Consider the following 26,355-nt stretch of genomic DNA (forward strand, 5'->3'; position numbering starts at 1 on the left):
GGAATCCTATTTTAATGCTTGGTTGAGAGGTTTTATTAATTTTATAGCTCTTGTGCTCCAGCGAATATTACTGGATATTGGCCAGGTCTTAATTTACATAATAATGAGAGCCAGACCAGTAGAGTAAAAAACCTCAGTGTCCGAGTCAGAAAGACCTAGATTCAAATCCTATCTCTGCTACCCACTAGTTGTGTGACTGTGGGAAAGTTATTTAATCTCTTTGAATCTGTTTCTTCAGGGCGCCTGGGTGGCTCAGTTGGTTAAGCGTCTGCCTTCGGCTCAGGTCGTGATCCCAGAGTACCCGGGATCGATACCCGCATCGGGCTCCCTGCTCAAGGTGGAGGGGCAGCCTGCTTCCCCTGTCTCCCTGTCCCTCTGCTCCTCCCCCTGCTCGTGCTCTCTTTCTTGCTCACTCTCCCTCTCATATAAATAAATAAAATCTTTAAAAAAACACACAAAAAAAACCTGTTTCCTCATTTACAAAATGACAATAATAACATTAAAATATTACAGTGTGGATTAAATGAAATAATGTATATGAAAAGTATAGCAGTGTTTGGTATATAGTAGATGCTCAAGAAATGTTTTTTTTCTTTTAATTGGCATGTTATAATGAGGCTCTGTTTCTTTCAGTACAAATATTGATATAGTCATGGATTTACTGATGTGATCTTTCTCTACATTTTGTTATTATAGGTCACAAAGAATCATACTTTAAATATTGCTACCTTTTAAAATTATAACTGAAAGGAAGCCAGAGTATCTACTCTTTTTGCCTTAGTCCGTATTATATTCGCCTACCAGTGCGTAGCTAACTTGTGCCCTTGACCACCCATCAGATCTGTGTCTCCATGCCTGCCAGGTTCAGAAGACTGGCATTCCAGATTCAGAGGTTTGGGAGTTGTGATGTGATTTTTAATAAACTATGATTGTTTATGATTGCAATGTGAATATTGCTAATTAATGTCCAAATAGATACATATTTTTATAAGTCAGCTCTTAAAAGAATATAGAAGACAGAAAAATCACAACTCCAGTTATTTTTTTTGTTTGGGTATAGGACAAAATGGTACGGAATTGGTTTCCTGGTTAGTGTAAACTAGAAGGAAAAGGACCTAGCATTTTTTTCCCTAAACAGGAATGAATTTCATTTTTTTTTTAATTTATTTAGAGAGAGAGCACAAGCTGGGGGAGGGGCAGAAAGAGAGGGAGAAGCAGACTCGCTACTGAGCAGGGGACCCGATGCAGGACTCGATCCCAGGGCTCCAGGATCATGACCTGAACCGAAGGCAGACACTTAACCGACTGAGCCACCCAGGTGCCCCAACAGGAATGAATTTCAAATGCTATTCTAACTCAGTTTATATTTACATCTAGTTGATTTGACAAGAATTCTGAGTTTCTGGCATGGGGCCTTGCACATAACAGGTACTCAGAAGTATTTATTGAACCAATGAATTTCGTAGCTTGAATATGCTTTTTGTTAAGTAAAATGTGTTTGTTTAGAAAATTAGGAAACACAAAATCATAAACAAGAAAATAGAACCATCTACCCCTGAGAGGTTACCACGAGAGTACAGTGGCTAAGAGCATAAACTGATGCCAGATTGCTCAGGCTCAAACCTCAGCCAGCCTATATACTAGCTGTATAGGATTCCTTCTTATCTGTGAAAACAGTACACTAGGGGCACCTGGGTGGCTCAGTCGTTAAGCATCTGCCTTCGGCTCAGGTCATGGTCCTGGGGTCCTGGGATCAAGTCCCGCATCAGGCTCCCTGCTTGGCGGGAAGCCTGCTTCTCCCTCTCCCATTCCCCCTGCTTGTGTTCCCTCTCTCTCTATGTCTGTCTCTGTCAAATAAATAAATAAAATCTTTAAAAAAAAAAAAAAAAACAGTACACAAATAAAACTGATAACGATAGTACCTATCTCACAGAGTTACTTTGAGGAATAAGTGAGAAATTCCATGAAAAACTGACAACAGGGAGCCTGGGTGGCTCAGTTGGTTAAGCAACTGCTTTCGGCCCAGGTCATGATCCTGGAGTCCCGGGATCGAGTCCCACATCAGGCTCCCTGCTCGGCGGGGAGTCTGCTTCTCCCTCTGACCCTCTTCCCTCTCGTGCTCTCTATCTCTCATTCTCTCTCTCTCAAATAAATAAATAAAATCTTTAAAAAAAAAAACTGACAACAAAACCTAGCCAACAATAAGCACTAAATAAATGTAAGTTTTTATGTCCTTCCAGCCTTTTTAATATCCATATATGTACATACATATTTTTCATAAAAATAGGATTCGCTTGAACCTATTTCATGACTTGCTTTTATGTGGTAAATATCTATATATGTCAATAAATATACTTTTCCTCAGCATGTTTAATAACTGCATAATATTCCAGTGTGTGAACAGACCATAATATATGTAACTTGATATTGTCATTTATGTTGTTTCCAACAGAGTATCATAAACAATATAATGAATGTCCTTGAACAAAAATCTTGGTGCACATTCTTCATTGTTTTTTTAGGCTAATTATCAAGGTCATTTTTTTTTTGACTTTAACAGTTCTCTTATTCCTCTGAACATTATCATCCTGAGTAGGAAAAAATAATAATAATAAAATTCACAAAATCTAAATACTACTGATTATAGATACACCACTGTTTTGTAACCATTAAAAAAGAAAAAAACAGGTGCCTGGGTGGCTCAGTTGGTTAAGCGACTGCCTTCGGCTCAGGTCATCATCCTTGGAGTCCGAGAATCGAGTCCCACATCGGGCTCCCTGCTCAGCAGGGAGTCTGCTTCTCCCTCTGACCCTCCCCTCTCTCATGCTCTTTCTATCTCATTCTCCCTCTCAAACAAATAAAATCTTTAAAAGAAAAACAACACTGCCAGTTGTGCTGTGACATGCCGTTGAATGTAAGTAAAACATCTATCCATTTCAGAGATGTTAAATAGGAGGAAATGTGTCTTAGAATCAGTGAAATAGCAGTGTATAATCTATTTAGTCTTCCAGACACACAGTAGCAATTCTTGAATCCAACTGTAATATAACCTGTGAGGTGAAGAGGCCAAGCTGCAGAGCAGTGACCTTTACAAGCACTCACTTACGCAACAAACCAAGCACAGTTAATCCATCAGGTCAGGCAGGTCACCAAGTGTTCAACACCGACTTACAGTCAACGTTGTACAGGCCAACCTTGTGGCTGTAGCTCTTAAGCTTAAGTTCAGGGCCTTCTCCCCAGCCTTGCCACCTTGCCTCCCCTAACCTGCCCATTAAAAAAAAAAAAAATTGGTTTTTACCAACTCACTTTGTTCTGTTTTATCTATGGTCTCCAAGATTGCTTCCCTTGAGTGTCATATCTGATTCACTTTCTGCTTTGTTCTGTTTCAGGTACGAAATGAACCCCAAAACATTTCCATTTCAGCAGAATATATTGCCCAGGTGAAGGGGATCTCAGTAGAAGAAGTTATAGAAGTGACAACACAGAATGCATTGAGACTGTTTCCCAAGCTTTGGCATCTGCTCCAGAAGTAGCTTCAAAACCAGATGCCACAGGGGACAGCATTTGAGAGAAAGAAATGTTCTGAGTAGGAGTCTGAACTGAAGTTCGAGGCCATTATATAAGGATATGGAAGATGATGATTTTAGAGAAATAGTTCTCCTAAAACCAGGCTTGGGTCCTGAAACCCTGGATTCTGATTCTACCTTGTGCTTCTTTATAATTAATGGAGTCCTAGCAGGAGATTGAGAAACACCACTGCCTCTTACCTTACACCGTTAAGTGGAACCCACCATATGACCTGAAACCATTTCTTCTGGCAAGGGAGGCTTCCCCAGGTAAGACAGGAGCACTACTGGGGCAGCTAACGGTTGATCCTCCACCACTACAGGATTTATCTAGTGGAAGATCATCTTGTTTCTTACACTGTCAGTGCTCTCTTTTCTGGGTTTGTAAAATTGAATTGTTAGTACTTTGAATTACTTCTTTTTAAGAGAAAAATGTATAGGTTTTCATATTGATCAATATAGATCAATATCAAATAGATTTTGACTTATGAGGCCAGTGATTTATGCAATCACCATTAAGTGCCAAGCCCCAAAGTTTAGGTAATAAACTGAGTTTAAGTTCCAGTCTGAATATTGTCACATGTTTAAAATGTACATAGCTTTATTAAAATGTATCTGACTATTTTTGCATACGGTGATATTTTATATTTTTAAGTTTTGAAAATCTTGGCTGCAAAGAGTTTTGTGGATGGATGATGGGTACACTAGCACAATAATGTGAATGTATGTAATGCCACTAACCTACACACCTAGTCGTCATTAAAGTGGTATGTTATGTATATTTTACCCCAATTTTTAAAAATCTTATATGTAGTTTACTAAGCGTTGTGACCCATACCAAAGCCTGTGTATTTAATTTTACTAAATTATACAAGCAGCAAATACTGGGAAAAGTACCTATCATAGAAAAAAATTAACTTCCTAAAAAGCTAAGTGATTTTACATAATCTTTAGTATTTTGAAATTAATTTATTTATTGAGGAATCAAAACTAGTTCTAGGGCAGACTGTCCAAACCAAACTAGATTAGCTAAGAAACAGAAGAAGGTACTTCGTGAGGCACTTGACCACCCATCAGCATCATGAGAGATGACATTCCTACATGTAGTGGGAGATTCTATTAAAATCAGACTTCTGGCTCTCTTTCAACTCTGTATTTCTTCTGCCTGTTTCCTACCCTTTCTGCCCACACTCCCTTTGTCAGACTCTCACCTTTAAATCCTTTAAGACCCAACTTAAATGACTTCCCCTGGCCTCATCACCCCAGCCAGATACAATCCCTGCCCTCTAAATTGTGTAGCCGCTTTCTTCATTTCCTCATCAATTTATTCATTTCATTTATCACACAAACAGTTATGGAGCCCCTCCAATAGGTTTCCCACTAATCTAGGTCCATAGGCTACAGAGAGGAATAAGACATGGTCCTTGCCTTCAGTTCAAAATGTAATAAAGTGGACAAATAATTTCAAAGCACTGTGAGAAGTACTATAATAAAGGAGGAATGAGGTTCTACAAAACCAGTCAGATGACATTTAACACATTCCTTTTTACTAGGGTTACCTTGTATATGTTTTTGCCTTTAGAAATTACAAACCATTTGAGAACAAACCAGTTTTATTTTCTTTTTGCATTTTCTCTGTGGTCTGAAACAAGGTTTGCAATATCATATGCTCTTACATATCTTTTAAAATAAGCGAATGGAGGTAGTAAGTCCAACTGACTGCAGCTGACAAGTTAGATATGTTCTCTTTCAGGCTGCTCTTTGAAATGGAGATTTAATACTCTGTACCTTTTAACTGGTTGGGCTTTTGTTTTGTTTTGTTTTGTTTTGTGGTGCATATTTTTCATGTCCAGCCTATGAATGTATTAAATGCTATTCAAAGATTTCCTAATGTTAAACATTCTGAAAAATAGGAATAAATTCTCATAGTCCAGAAAAGCAAATCTGTAATGTTCTGTAGGAATACCCTCCACCAAGTGAAAGGCTAGAAGGGCTTTTCTTCCCCCTCTCCTCTGCCAGCATATGGTGACCTTCTGTTACTAAAAGGAAACATTTCTTATTCCAGCGTTTATCTTTTTTTATTCTGGTAAGAATCAGATGAATATGTATCATTCTTTAAATTAAAAAAGAAAAATTAGTATCAACTCTGTCCTTTAATTATTATGCAACCAAGGGTTCATTTGATCACCTTGCTGCTGCTTTTGTATCTCCTGCCCACTACTTTTCTTTATAATCCTCCACCATCCTCTTGCTGTTGCATGTTTCCTTCCCCTCTCCCAGATCCTTCTTCTAAGCTGAACATAAAGAAGAGTCTTGTTTTTGCATGCTTGAGCTACACTCATACTTCAGAGTTTAATTTTTTTATTTGCCCTTTCTTGCCCCTTTCATGCTTTTGATTGAATACTTCACAGTAACATATTTGAATTGACATTTCATTTACAGGATCTGGGTAACTTACAAAGGGTTTCCAGAAACTGTTCTGTGATTTTTAGAGTTTAGCTTTTCAATCATGAGCAAATCTCACTGTCCTTTTTATTTTTTATTTTTTTCACGGCCCTTTTAAAACTATGACAGAGGGGCACCTGGGTGGCTCAGTCGTTAAGCATCTGCCTTTGGCTCGGGTCATGATCCCAGGGTCCTGGGATCGAGCCCCACATCGGGCTCCCTGCTCGGCGGGGAGCCTGCTCCTCCCTCTCCCACTCCCCCTGCTTGTGTTCCCTCTCTTGCTGTATCTCTCAGTCAAATAAATAAATAAAATCTTTATAAATAAATAAATAAAACTATGACAGAGTCTGTGCTAATAATTACAAAGTCAGTCAAAAAGATAGTGTGGAAAGAAATTAGATAATTCAGGGATTATCAGTGTTACAAGCTTAAACATGAGGCTTCAAGCAAAAACATCCTAGTACGCCCTCCTCACCCTCCTTATTTTTGGCTAATTCCAAAGCAAGCACATCTCTAAAAAAAGATGACTTCTTTGGTGAACATCTCTGTAATTCGTTAACAACCTGAGTATTATTTATACCTTGCATGTTAAAACTGGTGCAAATAACATTTCCCAAGTTAATAGTTTAATATAAGAAATATAGAGAACCATACATAGCATATAAAAGCAGAAAGTATTAAAAATCTAATGTCCTCTGTACAGGACCTTTCTGTGGATTGCTTCTGAAGCCCAAGTAAATAAATTGTGTAAATGCTCACAGTTTATGTGTGATACGTTTAGAATTATAATCCCCTGACTTCCATTTCAGCACTTTTTTCTAAATATCCCAATCTTTGCATTAGTTTAACATCCTTCAAAAGCCATCCTTCGTGTATTTCAAATCAAGAACTCTGAATTTAAGTAGATAGGCAGTAACTAAAGGAAGCAGTAGGAGAGAGAAGGGGTCTTGAGATTCATATGGATCGACATCTATCTTTTTTTTTTTTTTGGCCATGACACATGTGAATTGCTTTCTTTAGTGAATCTCTCACCTTGTAGAAGTTAAAAATGCCAGGTAGTCACTTTCCAGCCTTCTTTGCAACAAGGCACTGATACCATGACCCACCCTTGAGTTTGAATTATTTGAGGGATTTGAAGAGGCCAGGACTGATCGACTCCATTCTGGTGAGGTGGGCAGTGTAGCAGTGAATTTAGAGTCCAGCTTGGCAAGGTTGGCAGTGTTCACTTCAGGGTCTGTGCCCAGTGGCTGTGGCAGTGGTCTTTATGCTTCTAGTTCAGTGGCATGAATTTGGTTTTTCAGCCCTCCTGGAGATTTTATCCAATATCCTTCAGTAAGTTCATTTCCTTAAATTAGCTAGATTTCTTTTCTGTTGTTTATATCTTTAAGAATCCTGACTGGTGAGAAGATCGATACCCTAAAGTAGTTGTCACCAAGAAACCGTTGGGGAAATGAAGGAAAGAAGGAAGGGAGAGAAGGAACGATGGGATTCCTTATAGAGCCTGGACAGCGTTCCAGGCAGCACGTGTCCACTTACTGTTCAGGGAGAAGGCACTGGCAGTCCATGGCAGATGGTGATTTGTCTTGTGAAAGCATTTCAAAAAGACATTCTTAGAGCAAGAAGGATACATGTTGATTTGGGGATAACGCAAAGGCTACACTGCATTGAACATTTTCATTCTTTTTCTCCACTTTTCCTGTATTTGTAGAATCTCTTAGCTTACGAGGCACAGCCCGTCTTCCACTCTAGAAGCTGAAGATGCCAAATAGTTGCTTTCCCAAATTTACTTACCGACTATGACAGTTATATGACCTAAGTTCCACCAATAAGCTGCACCCAACCCAGACTTGGAATCTGAAGCCAGGGATGTAAAGATAAAGAAACCGGCTGTGTGGACACCATGCTGGGGTGGGAGGTGGCACCTGCACCCAGTTGAGAGGCGCTGGTGGCCTTGATTGTACTGTAGTATCTAGCATCCGAAGGCAGTGAGTCTTCCTGCACCTTGTGGCCCAATTTGGGCATTGTTTCTGGCTCTGTGACCTACAAACCTGGTCCAGTGGCCTTCTTGGAGCTTGCATGAGCTACCCAATATATTTAATAAATTCCTTGTCTGCTTAAATTATTCCAAGTTGGTTTCTGTTTCTTGAAACTAAGAACTCTGACTGCTGTAATAGTCCGTCAGTCCACAAAATTCCATCCGAGGGTGTCTCACATTGCTATCCTCACCACCACAACAAAATTCGTCATTGCAATACTTTCACCAAACAAATTTTTTTTTAAAGATTTTTATTTATTTATTTATTTGAGACAGAGAGAATGAGAGAGAGAAGAGAGAGAGCACATGAGAGGGGGGAGGGTCAGAGGGAGAAGCAGACTCTTTGCCGAGCAGGGAGCCCGATGCGGGACTCGATCCAGGGACTCCTGGATCATGACCTGAGCCGAAGGCAGTCGCTTAACCAACTGAGCCACCCAGGTGCCTGTCACCAAACAAATTTAGAGTCCATTTTAACAGGCACCTTCTGCAATCAGTAGCTCCCTAATAGAGGAAATCTGTATGTAAATCCATTTTTATCTGCTTCTTCTAACTTTCTGATCTTAGGCCCAACTGGAAACATTTATTGTTAATAGAAGTTAAGGAGTCTGGAACTGTCATTGAAGTATCCAAAATTTCTTAAAAATGGGGAGAGAAAACTTTTCATTGGTGGAATGAGTAAAGCTCAGATATTTGGATTAGCTAGATATATAATTCTTGCATGAGTAAGATATATTTTTAAATGGCTGGAAAAACATCAAAAGAATAATAATATTTCATAATATGTGAAAATTATATGAAATTCAGATTTCAGTGTCCATAAAGGTTTATTGGGACACAGTTATGCTCATTCGTTTTCCTGTGTCTGTGTTCATTCTTTGGTGACAGAATTGACTATTTGCACCAGAGATCACATGGACGTAAAAACTAAAATACCTTTAGCCTTTTACAGAAAATGGTTTGCTGACCCCTGGCCTATACTTTTCAGAATAATGCCTGAGGCCCAGGGTATCTCCTGGTCTGGAATTCAGCCCCTTAAAGAGGATCCAGTCACCTGAATTGAACTGGAAGGCTCACTCAGTCCCAAACAGAGCAGTGGTTCTCATTCCTGGCTGCACATCAGTATTACCAGAGGCGCTTTTATAAAAAGTTCCCACGTCTGGTCCGACCCAGGTCATTTAAATGAGAATTGCTGGAATCGGGGTCTAGGGAAATTAATTTTTGAAAAGCTCGCTAGATGTTTCTGAGGTGCAGCCAAAGTTGAGAGCCATGTGCTGGAAAATGGAGTGACTCCCAAGAAAGGTGTTTGTGGGTGTGCCTTAAACTGCAGTGCTTTTCAAACTTTATATATAAGTCAACTGAGGATCTTGTTAAAAGACAGGTTCCATTTCAGTAGAGCTGGGGTGAAACCTGTGATGGGGTCCACGGCAGGCCCCCCCCCAAATATGCCACTCTGCAATATTAATTATTTGGGTTATTTTGAATCAAAGTTACTTAAGAAGCAGCAGTGCAAGAAGGACACTCTGAGCCTCCTTTATCCCCCTGCAAGCAGGAAATAAATCTCCCCTGTGAATGGTACCCTCCCAAATCAGGAGGTGAAGAGACATCCTTATCACCAGAGATAGGGAATTCCGCACTGAGAGGCTGTATAAACACTCGTTTCTTCTTCACCAGTTTACTGGCCCAAGCCCAGACTTGTCTTGTCAATTCCTCACAAATTTCTTGTTTCTTTGTCTGAAAGGTATAAAAGTTTTGCTTTGGTCACTTCCTTTGAGTCTCATATTTTTATAAGCTCTCCTATGAAATTAAATTTGTCTTTCTCCTGTAACTCTGTCTTATGTCAATTTAATTATTAACCAGCCAAAGAAGCTATAAAGGAAGAAGGAAAAGTTTTCCTCCCTTATACCTAAGATCCCATATTTCAAAAAAACTTGCAGATATTGCAGATGCTGCTGGTCCGTGACTAGCAGGGTGAGGGCAAGGAGTTCATTGAACCTGTAGAACATATTCCATGACTTGTATTTTTGCCTGCTTAGTAATGAGTAGTTGCTCAGCAGAGTTCTACTTCAGATATGGTGGTCAGCTAAGGCCTCTGAGGACGTGACGTGCTAGTTGAGTTGCTGAAGGGTGCAAAGGGGTCAGATCTGAGAAGAATGGGGAAAGAACTTCCCAGGCAGAGAGGAGCTGATGTGATGGCCCTATGGCAAGAAGGACTCACTTTTGAATGGCCTGGTGACTAGAGGGTGACAGAGATTGATGCTATTTGTTTCGTTAATAGGAAAGATAACATTTAAAAAGGAGATGGCTCCATTGATCCTTGCTGGGTATATCACCTTGAAATCAGTTCTCAGAAAATCAGAGGAATTCAGTCACCCTGAGAAGGAAAGCAATTCACAGGAAGATGAAAAGGAGTGTTAGCTGGGCCATACAGAAATAATGGGACACAGAGAGGACTTGTAACAGACTTTGCTAGGTTCCTCCCTGTTCCACACCTAGTTCATGTTGCACTGTAGTTATTGATGGTGATAGCTCTCTTCCTGGAGCAGGTCCTCTATCTAAATTCTTTCAGGCAGTTAGGGGGAAGGTCAAAGTTTCTTCCTTAGTCTTTGAGGTCTTGATGGTGTTCAGCTCAAGAGTCATCTACATGCCAAAATGGCTGCCTAGGGCAGCTTCAGCAGCAATGGTGAGCCATGCTGAAGTCTTTTCTGGAGTGCCAGGGTGCCACAGGGAGCCTTCCTGCAGGAGCATTACTGGCCTTCACTTGGAAACTCACCTGCATACAGCCATACAGGGATCCAGAGCAGAAAAGGAGGAAAATGCTGGTCCCCACGTGTTTATGAGGGAACACGTGCATCAACAGATATGAAACATTACTGGGAGGCGGTAGAGGAGGTGGCTGGACTTCTCGTGATTTCAGGCAGTCATGAGGGAGCAGAAGGCTAGCTGAAGACAAAGCATAAGCTGACACCCTGCAACCTCCCCCCAACCCACCCCCCACTCCTGGGTGGGACATGTATGACATTCTTCCAGGAATCTCCCAACTATCTTAATGTTAATACTTTGCTAGAGGGGAAAACAACCTTAACGTGACAATGGCAAGACCTCTGGTATCTTGTAGGTATCTTGTAGATCCGTCCTCTTTAGCATATGAAAGTTCTTTTGAAACCTCCCTTTTCCTTACTCCCACCCCCCCCCCCCCAGCTCCCGAGTATATAATCACTGCTCCTCAAGGCCTGGTGCAGCAGCAGCTCTTTCTGCCCACAGGTCCTGTTCCCATGCTTTAATAAAACCACCTTTTTGCACCAAAGACGTCTCAAGAATTCTAGGTCATCGACTCCGGACCCCACCCCACTGAACCTCACCTATATTCCAAAACCCCTTCTGTAGGGTCAGAGTCCGAAATACATACGGTTTTGTGACATTTGAGTTTCTGGTTTTAGCCCTTGGCTTCCGAAGGATGTATAGAGGAAGACGATGTGGAACACCTATTAGGAAAAAGGGCTTGGGGGGGGGTGCGCCTGGGTGGCTCAGGTGGTTAAGCGACTGCCTTCGGCTCAGGTCATGATCCTGGAGTCCTGGGATCGAGTCCTGCATCGGGCTCCCTGCTCAGTGGGGAGTCTGCTTCTCCCTCTGACCCTCCCCCCTCTCATGTGCTCTCTCTCTCTCTCATTCTCGCTCTCTCAAATAAATAAAATCTTTAAAAAAAATTTTTAAAAATTAAAAAAAAAAGGAAAAAGGGCTGGGGGAGGGAAGGTTTCCAGGAGAAGGTGGTATTTAAACTAAAGCGAGCCAAGTGAAGGGAGGATAACAGAATAAGGCAGAGAACCACAAATAGTTCCTTAAAACCTGGAGGAGAAGGTAGGAGAGGATTACAGAGAAAGGAGGTTAGAAGGATTGTTAATTATATAGTACATAACTGGACACCCATTCACTGTGTGTTTATGCCCCAGGATTCATCTTAGAGTGAACCCAAGGAATGATGTTGTATCTGATGGTCTTTATTTGAGTTGCTCGGTGTTGGGAGATAATTCTCCACAGAGCTCTCACATTTCTGCATGCCTTGGGAGCAGAGGCACCGACAGCTCTTGTTCCAGACTATCTCTTCAAGGGTGTTTGTAGCCAAGGACCTTGGATGGCAGAAATAATGTCTCACTGGAACAGAGGGAAGGTTTATTTACCATCCAGTATAATAAAGATTGGGTTTCTTCAGCTCAGGGGCCATCAGGTGTGAGGCAAAACCTCTGTGTATGTGGCATCTATCTGGACAGTTCCATATTGCCATGGAGGGCAAGGGGGACCCACCTAAACATGAGGCTTGTGCTACTTGCTGTGCTCAGAGTAATAAAGTCCTTTGCCTCAGAGCTAGGAGTCTTCTGCCTTCTGTCAAAGCTCATGAAGCTGTGGGAGGCTAACCTTCAAAGCTCTTGACACTAGGTGTTTGCCTTCTTGAGAAGCAAAAAATTAGTTTTGGGTCTGGCTTTTTTTTTTTTACGTCAAGAGTTAATGAATCCTATCCATACTGGGCACTTGTGAAGTCCTAGCTGGGGTAGGATTTTAGGCCAGTTGAATAATCCATATCCCTTCTAATACAAAAATACTCTGGTTTATGAATCTGAGCTTTCTGTGGAAGCAAAGGGCAACTAAATACAAGGTGAATATTTCACTGATGTAAAGACAAATGCCAAGAAGCCAGGCAGTGCTTGGCTTACCAAATGGAATAGGCTATGACCTCAGACTACAATATGGAACACACACCAGATTAAAATCGAAAAATAGTCTGCTATCCAGGAAACAATGACACAGAGGTGATGGTAGCCAAATGGGGTTTGGCCACGAGATGATTCTGGCAATGCCCACCTTGGAGATGGGCAATGAAATAGAACAGAAGTCTCTATAGGCACCTCATATTACCTTCTCAAGTATGTACTTCTTCAAATTATCAAAATCGCAGCTTTAACAGAGTAAGTTAATGCAATTACACAATAGAAGCAAGTGTTAGCTTTGAGAAACTTTAGTCTTCAACTTGACTAGTGGGATTGGTCAACACATTCCACTAATTTTAAAAACAAGCTATTTAAACATTCTAGGTTAGGGACACCTGGCTGGCTCAGTTGGAAGAGCATGCGACTCTTGGTCTTGTGGTTGTGGGTTTGAGCCCCATGTTGGGTGTAGAGATTACTTAAATAAATAAATAAACTTAAAAAAAATAATAAAACACTTTAGCTTACAAAAGAGAAGATCACTGTAAAGTGAACTTTTTGGTCACTCATCTTTGAAACTATCTTTAATCACTCAAAACCTCTTCAGAACATCCAAGTCTAAATAATGGTTCAGAATGAATAAAGGTATGTTTTACGTGACAATAAAATGTTTTCTTGGTGATCCAGTGAATAATTTTTTTGCTTCTTTTATAATTAATATTTGTAAATAAGACAGACATTGAAGAAGGATCAAAGAGATTATATTTCTTTGTGTCTCTGGAGTTGCACTTTATCCAAATATGGCGTTATCTGAAAAATAAAAAGAAGTAGTTGTTAGATAACGTATAATACATTTCATAGTTCCAGAATAACCCTGAAGGCAGAGAGGATGATACTGCTCCACAGATACAGAAAGGAAGGATTAGCAACATTAAATGACTTAGCACATGACATTAGTCAATAGCAGAAGCAGAACTTGAACCCAAGTGCAATGGACTGAATGTTCATGCCCCCCTACCGCCCCAAGTTCTTACGTTGAAACCCTAATGACAGTGTGATGGTGTCAAGAGCTGGGGCTTTTGGGAGGTAATTAAGTCATGAGGGTGGAGTCCTCATAAATGGGATTAGTGCCCTTAGAAGAAGAAGCCAGAGAGCTAGCTAGCTCTTTCTGCCATGTGATGACATAGCAAGAAAACAGCCCTCTCTAAGCCAGGAAGAGGGCATTCGTCAAGAACCCGATGATTTTGGCACCCTGATCTCAGAATTCCAGCCTCCAGAACTATGAGAAATAAATTTTGTTTAAGCTACCCAATCTGTTGTAATCTAACAGCCTGAACTAAGATACCTGCATCTTCTGTTTTTAAGGCTAGTATGCCCCTCTTTGGGCCTCCACATCTCCAAGTGGAAGACTGAGAAGAGACCTTGGAGATCTCCAGCTAAGAAAACCTGTGCCCTGGTCTTCATATCCCTATTGATAGAAGCAAAAAGGAGTCCCCAGAACCCCAAGCACTCTTAGCAAAGTCCCAACCGTTCTCAGCTTTAACACTCATGGCCTCACCACTGCTTGAGACCATTAAGACTAACCTCATTCTGTTCTTTTTTTTTTTTTAGCTTTTATTTATTTATTTGACAGAGACACAGCGAGAGGGGGAACACAAGCAGGGGGAGTGGGAGAGGGAGAAGCAGGCTTCCCGCTGAGCAGGGAGCCCGATGCAGGGCTCGATCCCAGGACCCTGGGACCATGACCTGAGCCGAAGGCAGATGCTTAACGACTGAGCCACCCAGGCGCCCCCCTCATTCTGTTCTTTATCCCTGTTTACTTGGGCTACCTCAAGAAGCCAGGAGTTCTGAGAGAGAGAAAAAACAAGAAACAGACTCAACTATAGAGTCATACGATATGGCTACCAGTGGTGGGGGGATGTTTCAAATAGGTGATGGGGATTAAAGAGTATACTTATCATGATAAAAAAAATAATAAAATAAAAATAATGGGGGGGCGCCTGGGTGGCTCAGATGGTTAAGCGCCTGCCTTCGGCTCAGGTCATAATTCCAGGGTCCTGGGATCAAGCCCCACATTGGGCTCCTGGCTCAGCGGGGAGCCTGCTTCTCCCTCTCCCTCTGCCTCTCCCCCTGCTCATGCTCTCTCTCTCTGTATCTCTATGTCTCAAATGAATAAATAAAATCTTTAAAAAAATGAAATAAGATTTAATAAAAAAATAAAATAAAAATAATGGGGAAAAAGGGAAGCCAGGAGTTTTGGGTTGCCCCACATCTCCTGATGCTAACCACATGACTCTATGAGCAGCAGTGCAACTCCTACCTGGCACTTCCTATTCACTCCCATCCTGCTGCTTTATGTTTCTCCATATCACTTACCCACTTAAAAAATTTCTGCCTCTATCCACTCAAGAACCCACTGAAATCTAAGTTTTATGAGGCAGGGGTTTTATCTATCACTGTACTGCCAAGGACAGAACAGTGCCATAAAAATTTGCTGAATGGGGGCGCCTGGGTGGCTCAGTCGTTAAGCATCTGCCTTCGGCTCAGGTCATGGTCCCAGGGTCCTGGGATCGAGCCCCGCATCAGGCTCCCTGCTCAGCGGGAAGCCTGCTTCTTCCTCTCCCACTCCCCCTGCTTGTGTTCCTTCTCTCTCTGTCAAATAAATAAAAAAATCTTTAAAAAAAAAAATTTGCTGAATGAATGTGCTTCTTCCTCTAACATAGGTATGTACAAAGGAAAAGAGCATTTTCTAATTCTTACTGTATATATCCAGCAATACGTACCTTCTTATTATCCTCTTCTGTTTCTAAAGATTATTCTGCAACAACAAATGTGCCATGGGAAACTCTAGGTTTGTGAGCCATCGCCCAAGGGCACAGTTACTGGTCTCGAGAGGAATGAGGTAAGATTTACCATTATTTCTGGAAAAATACATTCTATGTCCCAATATTTATTCAGTCATCAAATGAATGTTTTCTGAGCGCCTAATTAATGCCAGACACCATTCTAGGAACGGAATGGATAAAGCAATGAAAAAACAGATAGCATCAAGGAGCATTAGGGAGTGACAAACACTGTAGAGGAAAAGAACGCCAGGTATGGTGTTACAGGATAGGTGTCTCCAACTCAGGAGAAAGGTCAGGGCCGGAAATAGAAATGTGCAGGATAGAGATGAGATTTTCAAGTCCTGTAACAGTTGAAGACCAGCAATCTGTCTCATTGAGATCACCTAAAAACTAAGTGTAGATGATGAGAAGTGGGCCATCTTACAGAAAAAGGATGTGCTTTTACAGTTAATGATGTTTATCATTCAATTCAATACATATTTGTTGATGGTGTACTAGAGTAATATGTTCATCAAATTTTATAAGTAATGTCCCATCTCCTTATTTTTACAAATGAGGATTTTTTTTCTGGCCTCCTGGGGGAGGAGGTATTCTCTCATATCTGTTCTCAGTCTAGTGTGGTGGGGCTGAACTTTTGGGTTGGAATGTGGTAAGTTCTCTTTTGGGCTGAGTTTAACTTTCACTACTTCTAAGCCAATTTCTCCAGTATAGATAGTTTTCCAGTGACAAAGTGACAAAGCCAATTTTTACCTCCATCCATCTCTCAATTGATATAAACTGAGGAATAGAAGGATATTATTGTTGACATTTTCAAGCCTCTACAGTATTCAGAATAAAGTAGACACTTAAAAAAATGTCAGCACCCTTCTCTATACCCACATACTTTCTACTTGTGGAAATAAAACAAACAAACAAACAAAAACCCAATATCTCTTATTTATCTAAAGTTGAAACCAGAGACTTTAAGTTTCAAGTAGAGATTAATGGGGGGAAAAAGTCTTTTTTTTTAAGATTTTATTTATTTATTTGAGAGAGAGAATGAGAGAGAGAAAGCACATGAGAGGAGGGAGAGTCACAGGGAGAAGCAGACTCCCTGCTGAGCAGGGAGCCCGATGCGGGACTCGATCCCGGGACTCCAGGATCATGACCTGAGCCGAAGGCAGTCGCTTAACCAACTGAGCCACCCAGGCGCCCCTGGGGAAAAAATTCTAATGAGCTTTTGAGAATACACAGTTCTGGGTCAATAATCACCTACCATTTGTTCAAACAAGTGGTTCTCAAGCTTTTTGATCTCAAGATCCATTATATGCTTAAAAATTATTAAAAACCCTATCAAAGTTTTGTTCATGTGTGTTGTACCTCTCAATATTTACCACATTAGAAATTTAAATGGAGGGCGCCTGGGTGGCTCAGTTGGTTAAGTGACTGCCTTCGGCTCAGGTCATGATCCTGGAGTCCCGGGATCGAGTCCCACATCGGGCTTCCTGCTCAGCGGGGAGTCTGCTTCTCCCTCTGACCCTCTTCCCTCTCGTGCTTTCTATCTCTCATTCTCTCTCTCTCTCAAATAAATAAATAAAATCTTTAAAAAAATAAAATAAAATAAAAAGAAATTTAAATGGAGAAAAAATTTAAAGCTCAAGAATACAAGTCAACATTCCATTTAATGGTCAGAAAAATGATGTGATTGCATATCATACTGCTTCTGGAAAACTCTATTGTACTCCCATGAGAGTATAAAAGGTAAGTAATATCTCAGCATTATTATGAAAATAGCTTTGACCCTGTGGGTCCCTGAAAAGACCTGAATATACAGGGGTTCCCCAGACCACCCTTTCAGAACTACTAATTTAGACTAAAAAAGAAAAAGCATGTATTTACATGCTAATTACCATAACCTTTAAATTAGGTCTATGCTGGGCGCCTGGGTGGCTCAGTTGGTTAAGCAACTACCTTCAGCTCAGGTCATGATCCTGGAGTCCTGGGATCGAGTCCCACGTCGGGCTCCCTGCTCAGCGGGGAGTCTACTTCTCCCTCTGACCCTCCTCCCTCTCATGCTCTCTCTCATTATCTCTCCCAAATAAATAAATAAAAATCTTAAAAAAAATTAGGTCTATGCTTATTCTGTATCTTATCATAACATTGAATTTCTGTTTGAGTCTGCTTACTTAAAAGAAACAAAGAACTTTTCTGCAATATTTAAAGGTTTGTTTCAACTTTCCAGAATTGTTGGTTTATAACCTCAAATATCATTAATGTTGGCTATGGAAATTATGTTTGTTAGACTCCGTTTTGTAGAAAACCATGTGTATTCACGTAAAGTGGTAAACTATGTTTGTCATAGAAGGTGGATATTACCACCCACCATTAAACTTGTGAGAATTAACCTACTAGTTGTGGCTTACCTCACCTAGTTCCAAGTAATTCAAGCAGAATAAAAGATTGTGCAGATCCCCTTAGAACACTAGATGCATTCCTCCTTGTAAAGAGTTATTTTTTGAGTAAAATAAACACATGGCTGTTACAGATTAACTTTGAAGCACCATGGAGAATCTCAGTTTCCCATGCCACACTGTATCACCTCTCTATCCCACTTACTAAGAGCTTGCGGCAAATGAAAAGTCACAACCCCTTCATCAAGTTAATCTTGTTGAAGTTAAATCTCTAAAATAGTGATTCTTTTGTTTCTGATGTAACTTAATCATGTGTTGTTTGTACTTAATACAATTGCACTCTTTTTTCTTTTTACATAAATGACAAAATGCCATCAGTTGCTTATCTTGACTTAGGAACAAGTATTCACAATCAATAGTAGTTACCCTTTCTCTTCCTCCTCCTGCAAAATAATATCACCACCACCACAAACCCCCATGCCAACCTCCTTCCACATTCTATTATTGTGACTCAGGGCTTCTTGTTTGATATTTGTCATCAAAATCATTTCTATTGTATCTCAATTTTGCATGTGAAATTTTTGTAGAGGCAACAGAAATTGGTGAGAGGTCTCTGGAGTTTTTGTGGTCTATTATAATTATCTACAACAGCTTTTCTCTAAATATGGTTCTCAGGCCATCAGCATCGGCATCTCCTTAGCCTGCCCGAAAATGCAGATTCTGGGACCCAAAGGAGAGCCTACTGAATGAGTCAATCTGGAGGTCCAGTTTGAAACTGAGAATCTCTGATCTACAGTAGATCTTATATCAACGAACCTTGTTTACTGATGCTTTTTACTTCAGACAGATTTCCTTTAAACTATCCCAGAGCGACACTTCCTGAAACTCTCTCAACCCCAGAAACTCTCCCCAAGTTTACTTATAAATCCCTCCTGTCAATTCGGTGGGAATCCTATCACAACAACTTACTTTTTGCAGGAAAGTGCTTTTTCTCCGTGTGAGCAAGGAGACTCAGTGTGACCCAGGAGCTCCTACCACTATCAGGAACATATTCTTTGATTTGGGTGTGAGTTGAGGGCATATAGGCACCACTGAAATGCCTCTTTTGAACTCTCAGTAAACTGACTTGATTGCTTCTTTCCACAAGGCAGTTGGATTCACGCTTTTCATTTATCTCCTTCAGGAGACATTGTTTGCTTTCTTTGAGCTTTGTAATTATTTCACTGGTTCTGTTCATAGAAGTCATTATGCTGACAAACCAGTCATCAAGTGATTCTTACTGTCTGCAAACAAATGACAAAATACTATCAGCGGTCCCTTGACCTAGCGGCCAGTCTTCAGTCAGTTCCTCTTTCTCCTCCTGTAAAATACCACTACTGCTGTGCCCCTCACCCCATATCTCACTCCATTTTTATTATTGTTTCCAAAGATCTTTTTGGTTTTTGATGTTTCTTCCGAAAAAAAAAATCATAAAAAGAGGATTTTACATTGAACACTACATCAAAAACTAATGATGTACTACTATATGTTGGCTAATTGAGTTTAAGTAAATAAAAGAAGAAAAAGGGGATTTTAGTAAGAGAATATATTTTGTTTTTGAAACTAAGGCTATGGGGCGCCTGGGTGGCTCAGTCGTTAAGCGTCTGCCTTCGGGCTCAGGTCATGATTCCAGGGTCGTGGGATCGAGTCCCACATCGGGCTCCCTCCTTGGTGGGAGGCCTGCTTCTCCCTCTCCCGCTCCCCATGCTTGTGTTCCCTCTCTCTGTGTCTCTCTCTGTCAAATAAATACATAAAATCTTTAAAAAAAATAAAATAAAATCAATATTAATTTGAAATCCAAGTAACTCTATAGTCCTTTCTACACACAAAGGCTACTCTCAGACATTAAAAAAACAATCTCCCGTAAACATTTTATATCGATGAACAGAACTTTCTTTTAAGGGACTATCGTGGACTAGATTATTCAGACATAACTCCCAGTGAAAACTACTAAAAATTCTGGGGAAAAATTTTTTTTAATTTGTTAATAATGAAATGATAAGAGAGTTAGAAAATATCAGGTCCAAAATGAAGGAAAGCAAGAACAAAGACATAGAGAGGTAGACAGAACCTGTGCTTGCCTGAGGACATTTTCTAATCCTGGAGGTTAAAGAAGTCATTTTGCTAGCTTAGAGGGCAAGGGACAGAAAAATCAAAGCTCAAAGCCTATGCTATGCACAGTGGAGAGCCTAAAGTAGACCTTTTCCATATTAAGTTGGCATCCAAAGGGCTACCGCCTCAGGGTGAGAGTGAATAAGAAATAAACTCACATTCCATCAAGAACTTGCAGGAAGAATGTTACTTTAGCACTAGGCACAGCTCTGGGGGAAAATCCCTCCAAGAAAAGTTGTAAGTGCTTCCTGACTCTCACATGGATTTTCAAACCAAATTCACAGCTAGGGCGGTTACAAGAAATGTCAAGCTGAAAAGCAAGAATGGTGCAAGAAACATCAAGCTGCAAAGCAAGGGTGGTAGCAAGAATTTAGCTAAAGGGGTTCCAGGCTGGGAGTACATCCAAGTGACTGACAGAAGCAAACTCAAATCTTTTCTGGAAGAACTTCATCCTAGGCCTCTGGGAATCCCCAATACTTTTTCAAAGACAACAAAGAGCGCACAACCAAGGATTATCAATCAAGCGCAAAGGTAGATGAGGCATCATAAAGTGAGAACAACAGTAACAAAACCATGAAATCTACATACGGGAGAAACATCAGATGAATTATAGAACAATTACACAGACTACATCTAAGGAAACGAGAAAGTAAGTTTGCAACTATCTTCAGGAAACAAGAAGCCAAAAAGAATTTCTAGAAATGAGAAAATGTTATTAAATAACATTTCATGTGGGTTTAGTAGCAGATACGGATTCAGATGAAGAGATAATTAGAGGACTGGGAGATAAATCAGAAGTCATTATCCTGAATGCAGCATAGAAGGACAAAAAGTAGGAAAAAGCTAAATATGGGGAGGACACAGTGAGAAGGTCAAACCTACAAGAAATGGGAAATCCAGAGGACAAAAATGAGGCAGAGACAAGATTTAAAATGATGTTTGAGAAATATCCAGAACTGACAAATGATACCACTCCAGAGACTCAAGAAGCTTAAAGAATAGCAGTCAAGATTTTATTTTATTTTTTTTTTAAAGATTTTATTTATTTGAGAGAGAGAGAGGTAGCGAGAGCAGGAACACAAGCAGGGGAGTGGGAGAGGGAGAAGCAGGCTTCCTGCTGAGCAGGGAACCCGATGCGGGGCTCAATCCCAGCACCCTGGTATCATGACCTGAGCCAAAGGTCAGGTCGCTTAACAACTGAGCCACCCAGGCGCCCCAAGATTTTTTTTTAATCCTCACTTAAATTATAGTGGAATTTGGAAAAAAAGGAAATCTTATAAGCAATGAGAGAATAAAAGGAAGGGCAATTAAACTAACAGCTGACTTCTCAAAAAGGAACAATAGAAGCCATAAAACAGAGAAATTATATTTTCAATGCAGCAAGGAAGTTATACAGATGGTAAAATCAGCACACAGAGAGATGCTCAGCATCATCAATCATTAGGGAAATGTAAATACTACAGTGAGATACTGCCTATCAGTAGAATGGCTGAAATTAAAAAGATTGACCAAATCAAGTGCTGGTGAAGATGGGGAGGAACTGGAACTCTCAGACACTGCTAGTGAGGTTGTAAAATGGTACAACTGTTTTGGAAAACAGTGCGGTAGTTAAAAAGTTAAACATATATCTGCCATATGCTCTAGTCCAGAGTATTTACCCAACAAAAGTGAAAGTCTCTATACAAGTGTATGAAGAAACTATTTGTACACAAGAAAATTTATATATGAATGTTCATCACAGCTTTATTTTTATGAGCCAATAAATTCTACCAACCCAAATATCCATCAACAGCTGAATGGATAAACAAATTATGGTATTATCCACACAATGGACACTACTCAGTTATAAAAAAGGAATATATTATTGCTACACATGGTAACATGGATGAATCTCAATGTAATTATGCTGAGTGAAAAAAAATCCAGACAAGAAAGAATATATACTATATGATTCCCTTCATATAAAATGCTAGGAAATGTGAACTACTCTACTGGAACAGCAAATCAGTGTTTGCCTGGGAATGGGAAGGGGTTGAGGACAAGGGCAGCAGACAGGGGTTATAAAGGGACATGAGTAAACTTTTGGGGGTGGTGACTATGTTCATTATTTTGATTGTGGTGATGGTTTCATGGGTGTATGTATATGTCAAAGTTTACGACATTGTACTTTAAACACGTACAGTCTATTTTATGTTAATTACATCTCAATAAAACTGTTAAATAAAATTGGAATCAGCACCTAGCACATTGCCTAATGCATATCAGGTGGTTAATAAATATTTGTTGAATGAATGAAAAGTATATTACTTATAAATCTTGACTCCTATTCACTCACTATTATATCATGAGACTTTTTCATGCCATTACATGTATGTCATTCATAATAAAAATGAAATATTTGATGACAGTGTGGTAATCTTTCATATGGACTTAAAATAATACATTTGATTAGTCCATTTATTGTTAGACTTGTAGGTTGTTTACACTTAGAACAATACACTTTGAAACACAGTGAAGTGGCAAAAATCATACAAACACACACTGTTTTAGGAAACCCGCCAGAGTCATCGTTTGTCACTCCTGGATACACAAAAGGAGACGAGGTATGTTTCAAAGTTCTCTGGCTAACACATAAATCTTACATGTGTTTGTACTTGCAGAAAATAGTTGTCCCTAAACAAAAGGAAATGGTTTAAGGGAGAATGGAATTTGAACTTTTTTCCCCCTCCCCCTGTCCAAAGCCCAAGGAAGACTAGAATTTTCTGAAAGATGGTAAAGAATTGTCTCAGGCAGTTATTTCCACAATAATGGTGCAAAACTCAACAGCATACAACAATAAACATTTATTCTTATGCTCAGTGGTGGATTGAGCTGGGCTGGGCTCACCTGAGAACTTGGCTGCCTTGAAGGTCTGGCTGGGCTTGGCTCCCCGGTGAAGGTTGAGCTTAGGTCTGCTCCCAAAATTTTAGGACTGGGAAAAACAAAAAAAGCTATTTTCCTCTAATCCAGCATGTCAGATGGGACCTAAATCTCTTATCCTTATTTTGTTTCTAGGAATTTTAATAGCATAAGAGAATTTTTTTTTTTTTTAAGGTAAAGGATATGAGAAGAAAATTTTTTCTTGAACTGCAGTTTCATTTTCCCACCTCTGGCAGGCACATCATTTCCACTTTCCATTTCTGTTTCCTGTCTCCCTGAAAAATCCTCAAGCTTAGGCAGCATATCTTTCACAATAAAATTGGAGTTCAATCCCGTATAATGTAGGAGCCCAATAAAAAGCAATTGACAAATTGACCTTCTTAAATGTATAAATCCAGTAATATTTGCTCACAAATATAAAAGATAATATACAACCCACCAGAAAATGATCCCTTGGTATTAAAATGATTTAAGTAAACTTTCTCTTTAGACAAGATGTCAATTGCAGACATGAAAAGAGAAAGGATGCCTTTTCAACATTGGATCTAGCAAGTTTAAATTGAAGGAAGACAAAATATTTTACACACTCAATTAACACTAAAGAATTAAATTGGTCTCAACAAGGCTAACTCTATTCCAATCACCAATTATTATCCAGTGTAGTGGAAACAAAATATGATTTTATTTAAATAGTTTAAATACCTCATTTTTGTCATCAGTTTCAACTTACTTTTACTAGAGATACTAATTTATCAGAATTTAAACTTTCTGAATTATATCCTCTCTAACACTTTTACTGTTTATCCTCTCTAGGGGCTGAAATCAAATTGGGACATGACTAAAGGAAAAGAAAAGAAAACAAGGTTTGTTTTTATATGTCATACAAAATAACTGTATGACCTTAGTTAAGTGACCTTCTCTGGGCACTCAGTTTCCTTATATGTTAATTGGAAATAATATCCAACTCGCAGAGTGTCATAAGGATTAAATGACCTAATATAGCCAATCCTCAATAAATGGTAACTTTAATATATCAGTTAGGCACTGTGAAATAAAGGATTTGTTCAATTGGATAAATTGGGGAAATTTGTCCCTCCAGTTATTTTTTGTCCCTCCCGTTATTTTTTTGTTTTGTTTTGTTTGTTTGTCCCTCCAGTTATTGATCTGTTTACTTGCTATGCAACCAGGATCAGCTACATAATTTGTGGGGCCCAGTGAAAAATGAAATTGTAGGACCCCTTATTGAAAATTCATTGAAAATTTCAAGATGGCAATAGCAGATCATTTAACCAAGTGTGGGGCCCTTTTAAGCACAGGGTCCCTGTGTTAGTGCAGAGGTCACATGCCTATGAAACTGACTCTGTGTATTACACAGTAACAGGATGATTTCTATGATTAATTCACCCAGTTTTAGTCTTTTAAACGGAGATAAGTAATGTGAATAACCTATGGCTTTTTAAAGGGCTTTGAGGGGCGCCTGGCTGGCTCAGTTGGTGCAGCATGTGACTCTTGATCTCAGGGTTGTAAGTTCAAGCCCCACATTGGTTGTAGAGATTACTTAAAAAAAAAAAAAATCTTAAAAAAACCCAAAAATTAAGAAAAGGGCTTTGAAAATATTAAGGATTTACAGAGAGAACATCTTTATTATTCATGGAGTCCATATTAGCAAAATTGCCTACTCATAAAAATTTGTTATCTCAAAATCAATACTTGTGGCATTTTCATGTCATTCCCAGAAATGCACAGAGTAGCAAAAATTTTAGTCTCCTTGTTGTGTGTATTCCCAGCTAAGGTCAAACAAGGGGACACTCTGCTTTCTTGCTTCAGCTCTCATACTATAAACAAGTGTCCTTTTCCTGATCTATTTAGTGTCATTATTTTTTAGGATGCCCCCCAAGTATAGTGCTAAAGTGCTGTCCAGGGCGCCTGGGTGGCTCAGTTGGTTAAGCGACTGCCTTCGGCCCAGGTCATGATCCCGGAGTCCCAGGATCGAGTCCCACATCGGGCTCCCTGCTCAGTAAGGGAAACTGCTTCTCCCTCTGACCCTCCCCCCTCTCATGTACTCTCTCTCTCTCTCATTCTCTCTCTCTCAAATAAATAAATAAATCTTTAATAAAAAATAAAATAAAATAAAGTGCTGTCCAGTGCTCCTAAGCAGCAAGAAGACTGTAATGTGCCTTATATGTGTTAGATAAGCTTTGTTCAGGCATGAGTTACAGTGCTGTTGGTTGGGTGAGTTCAATGTTAATGAATCAATAGTATGTATTGAATAATGTTATATACATAAAATAAGGTTACGTATTGATTGGTTGACAAAAATGTTATGACCAGAGGCTCACAAGAACCTAACCCTGTATTTCCCCTAGGAGCAGTGGTTGAGTATTTGATAATTCAATGTTTGGGGCCACTTTATAGAACATAACTACTGCAATAACAAGAATCAACTGTGTACATATAGAAAATATGCTACTGTTTCTACAGGTACGTTATTATAAATTACCTTTAATGTGCAGCAACCCAAAGCCTATTTGCAATCCACTGGTTTGGATCAGCCTACTGAAGTGTTGCCCTGGTGATGGAACATTATGATCTAAGCCATTCCAATTTTGTTCTATTCATAGAACCCTAATTAAGAGAAATTTTGGAGTTAGACCATTTACTTACCAGCCATGTATCCTTGAATAAATCACTCAGTTTCTCTTAATATCAATTTCTTCATCTGAGATAAAGATATCTATTCCATTAAATTGTATGTTTGTGTGTATGTGGTAGGAGGTAGGGAGGGAGTTGGAATTAAATGAGATATACATGTAAATTAAATGAGATATTACATTTTTACATTGTGCCTGGTATCAATTTATTACATGTACTGATATTTCTTGAACATGTACTCTGTGCCTGGTATTGTTCTGGGTACTAGGGACAAATGGGTACCTACCCTCAGGAAGCTTAGAGTTTAAAGGTTTAAGGTAGGTACTTAGTAAATCATAGCTATTTCTATTGATTTTATTAAAACTTCATATTTTACTTGGGAATTATTTTATTCATTTATCTTTTTTCTCAGAAGAGGAAGCCTCCCACAAAAACAAATCTTCAGAAATACATTTTACAAATACAAAAGTCGGGTCCCTGGGTGGCTCAGATGGTTGGGCGTCTGCCTTCGGCTCAGGTCATGATCCCAGGGTCCTGGGATCGGGTCCCGCATCGGGCTCCCTGCTCCTTGGGAGCCCGCTTCTCCCTCTGCTTCTCTCTCTTTCTCTGTCTCTCATGAATAAATAAATAAAATCTTAAAAAAAAAAACAAAAC

General features: G+C 39.7%; 2 protein-coding genes across 8 annotated transcripts in view; one reads left to right on the forward strand and one right to left on the reverse strand.

Annotated features, from left to right (window-relative positions):
- TATDN3 (TatD DNase domain containing 3) overlaps positions 1 to 14,388 on the forward strand; it is a 30,751-nt gene extending 16,363 nt beyond the window's left edge. For 3 of the 7 annotated variants that reach the window (XM_028125751.2, XM_028125753.2, XM_028125754.2), the window contains one exon: positions 3,390 to 7,709. In XM_028125751.2, the coding sequence (XP_027981552.1) occupies positions 3,390 to 3,533 (144 nt within the window). In that variant the 3' untranslated portion in view covers positions 3,534 to 7,709. The other 4 variants (XR_003612636.2, XR_003612638.2, XM_028125755.2 and 1 more) reach the window with 4 other exon arrangements.
- Positions 12,591 to 25,900, reverse strand: SPATA45 (spermatogenesis associated 45). Its single transcript, XM_028125757.2, has 4 exons — positions 25,550 to 25,900; positions 23,017 to 23,101; positions 18,949 to 19,262; positions 12,591 to 13,553 (listed from the first exon to the last, which is right to left on the reverse strand). The coding sequence occupies exons 3-4, from the start codon at positions 19,223 to 19,225 to the stop codon at positions 13,534 to 13,536; spliced, it is 297 nt and encodes a 98-aa protein (XP_027981558.1). The 5' UTR covers positions 19,226 to 19,262; positions 23,017 to 23,101; positions 25,550 to 25,900; the 3' UTR covers positions 12,591 to 13,533.
- Positions 25,901 to 26,355: the final 455 nt, after the last annotated feature.

This window comes from Eumetopias jubatus, unplaced genomic scaffold (genome assembly GCF_037043125.1).
Source record: "Eumetopias jubatus isolate StellerSeaLion01/CBP00866 unplaced genomic scaffold, mEumJub1_p1.0 scaffold_12, whole genome shotgun sequence".
Classification (NCBI taxonomy): domain Eukaryota; kingdom Metazoa; phylum Chordata; class Mammalia; order Carnivora; family Otariidae; genus Eumetopias; species Eumetopias jubatus.

Excerpts from the sequence above, each read along its gene's own strand:
- SPATA45 (XM_028125757.2), bottom strand. The coding sequence starts at position 19,225 with ATGACTTCTATGAACAGAACCAGTGAAATAATTACAAAGCTCAAAGAA. Across the intron at positions 13,554-18,948 it reads AAAGCACTTTCCTGCAAAAA|ATAACGCCATATTTGGATAA; the intron begins GTAAGTTGTTGT and ends TTTATTTTTCAG.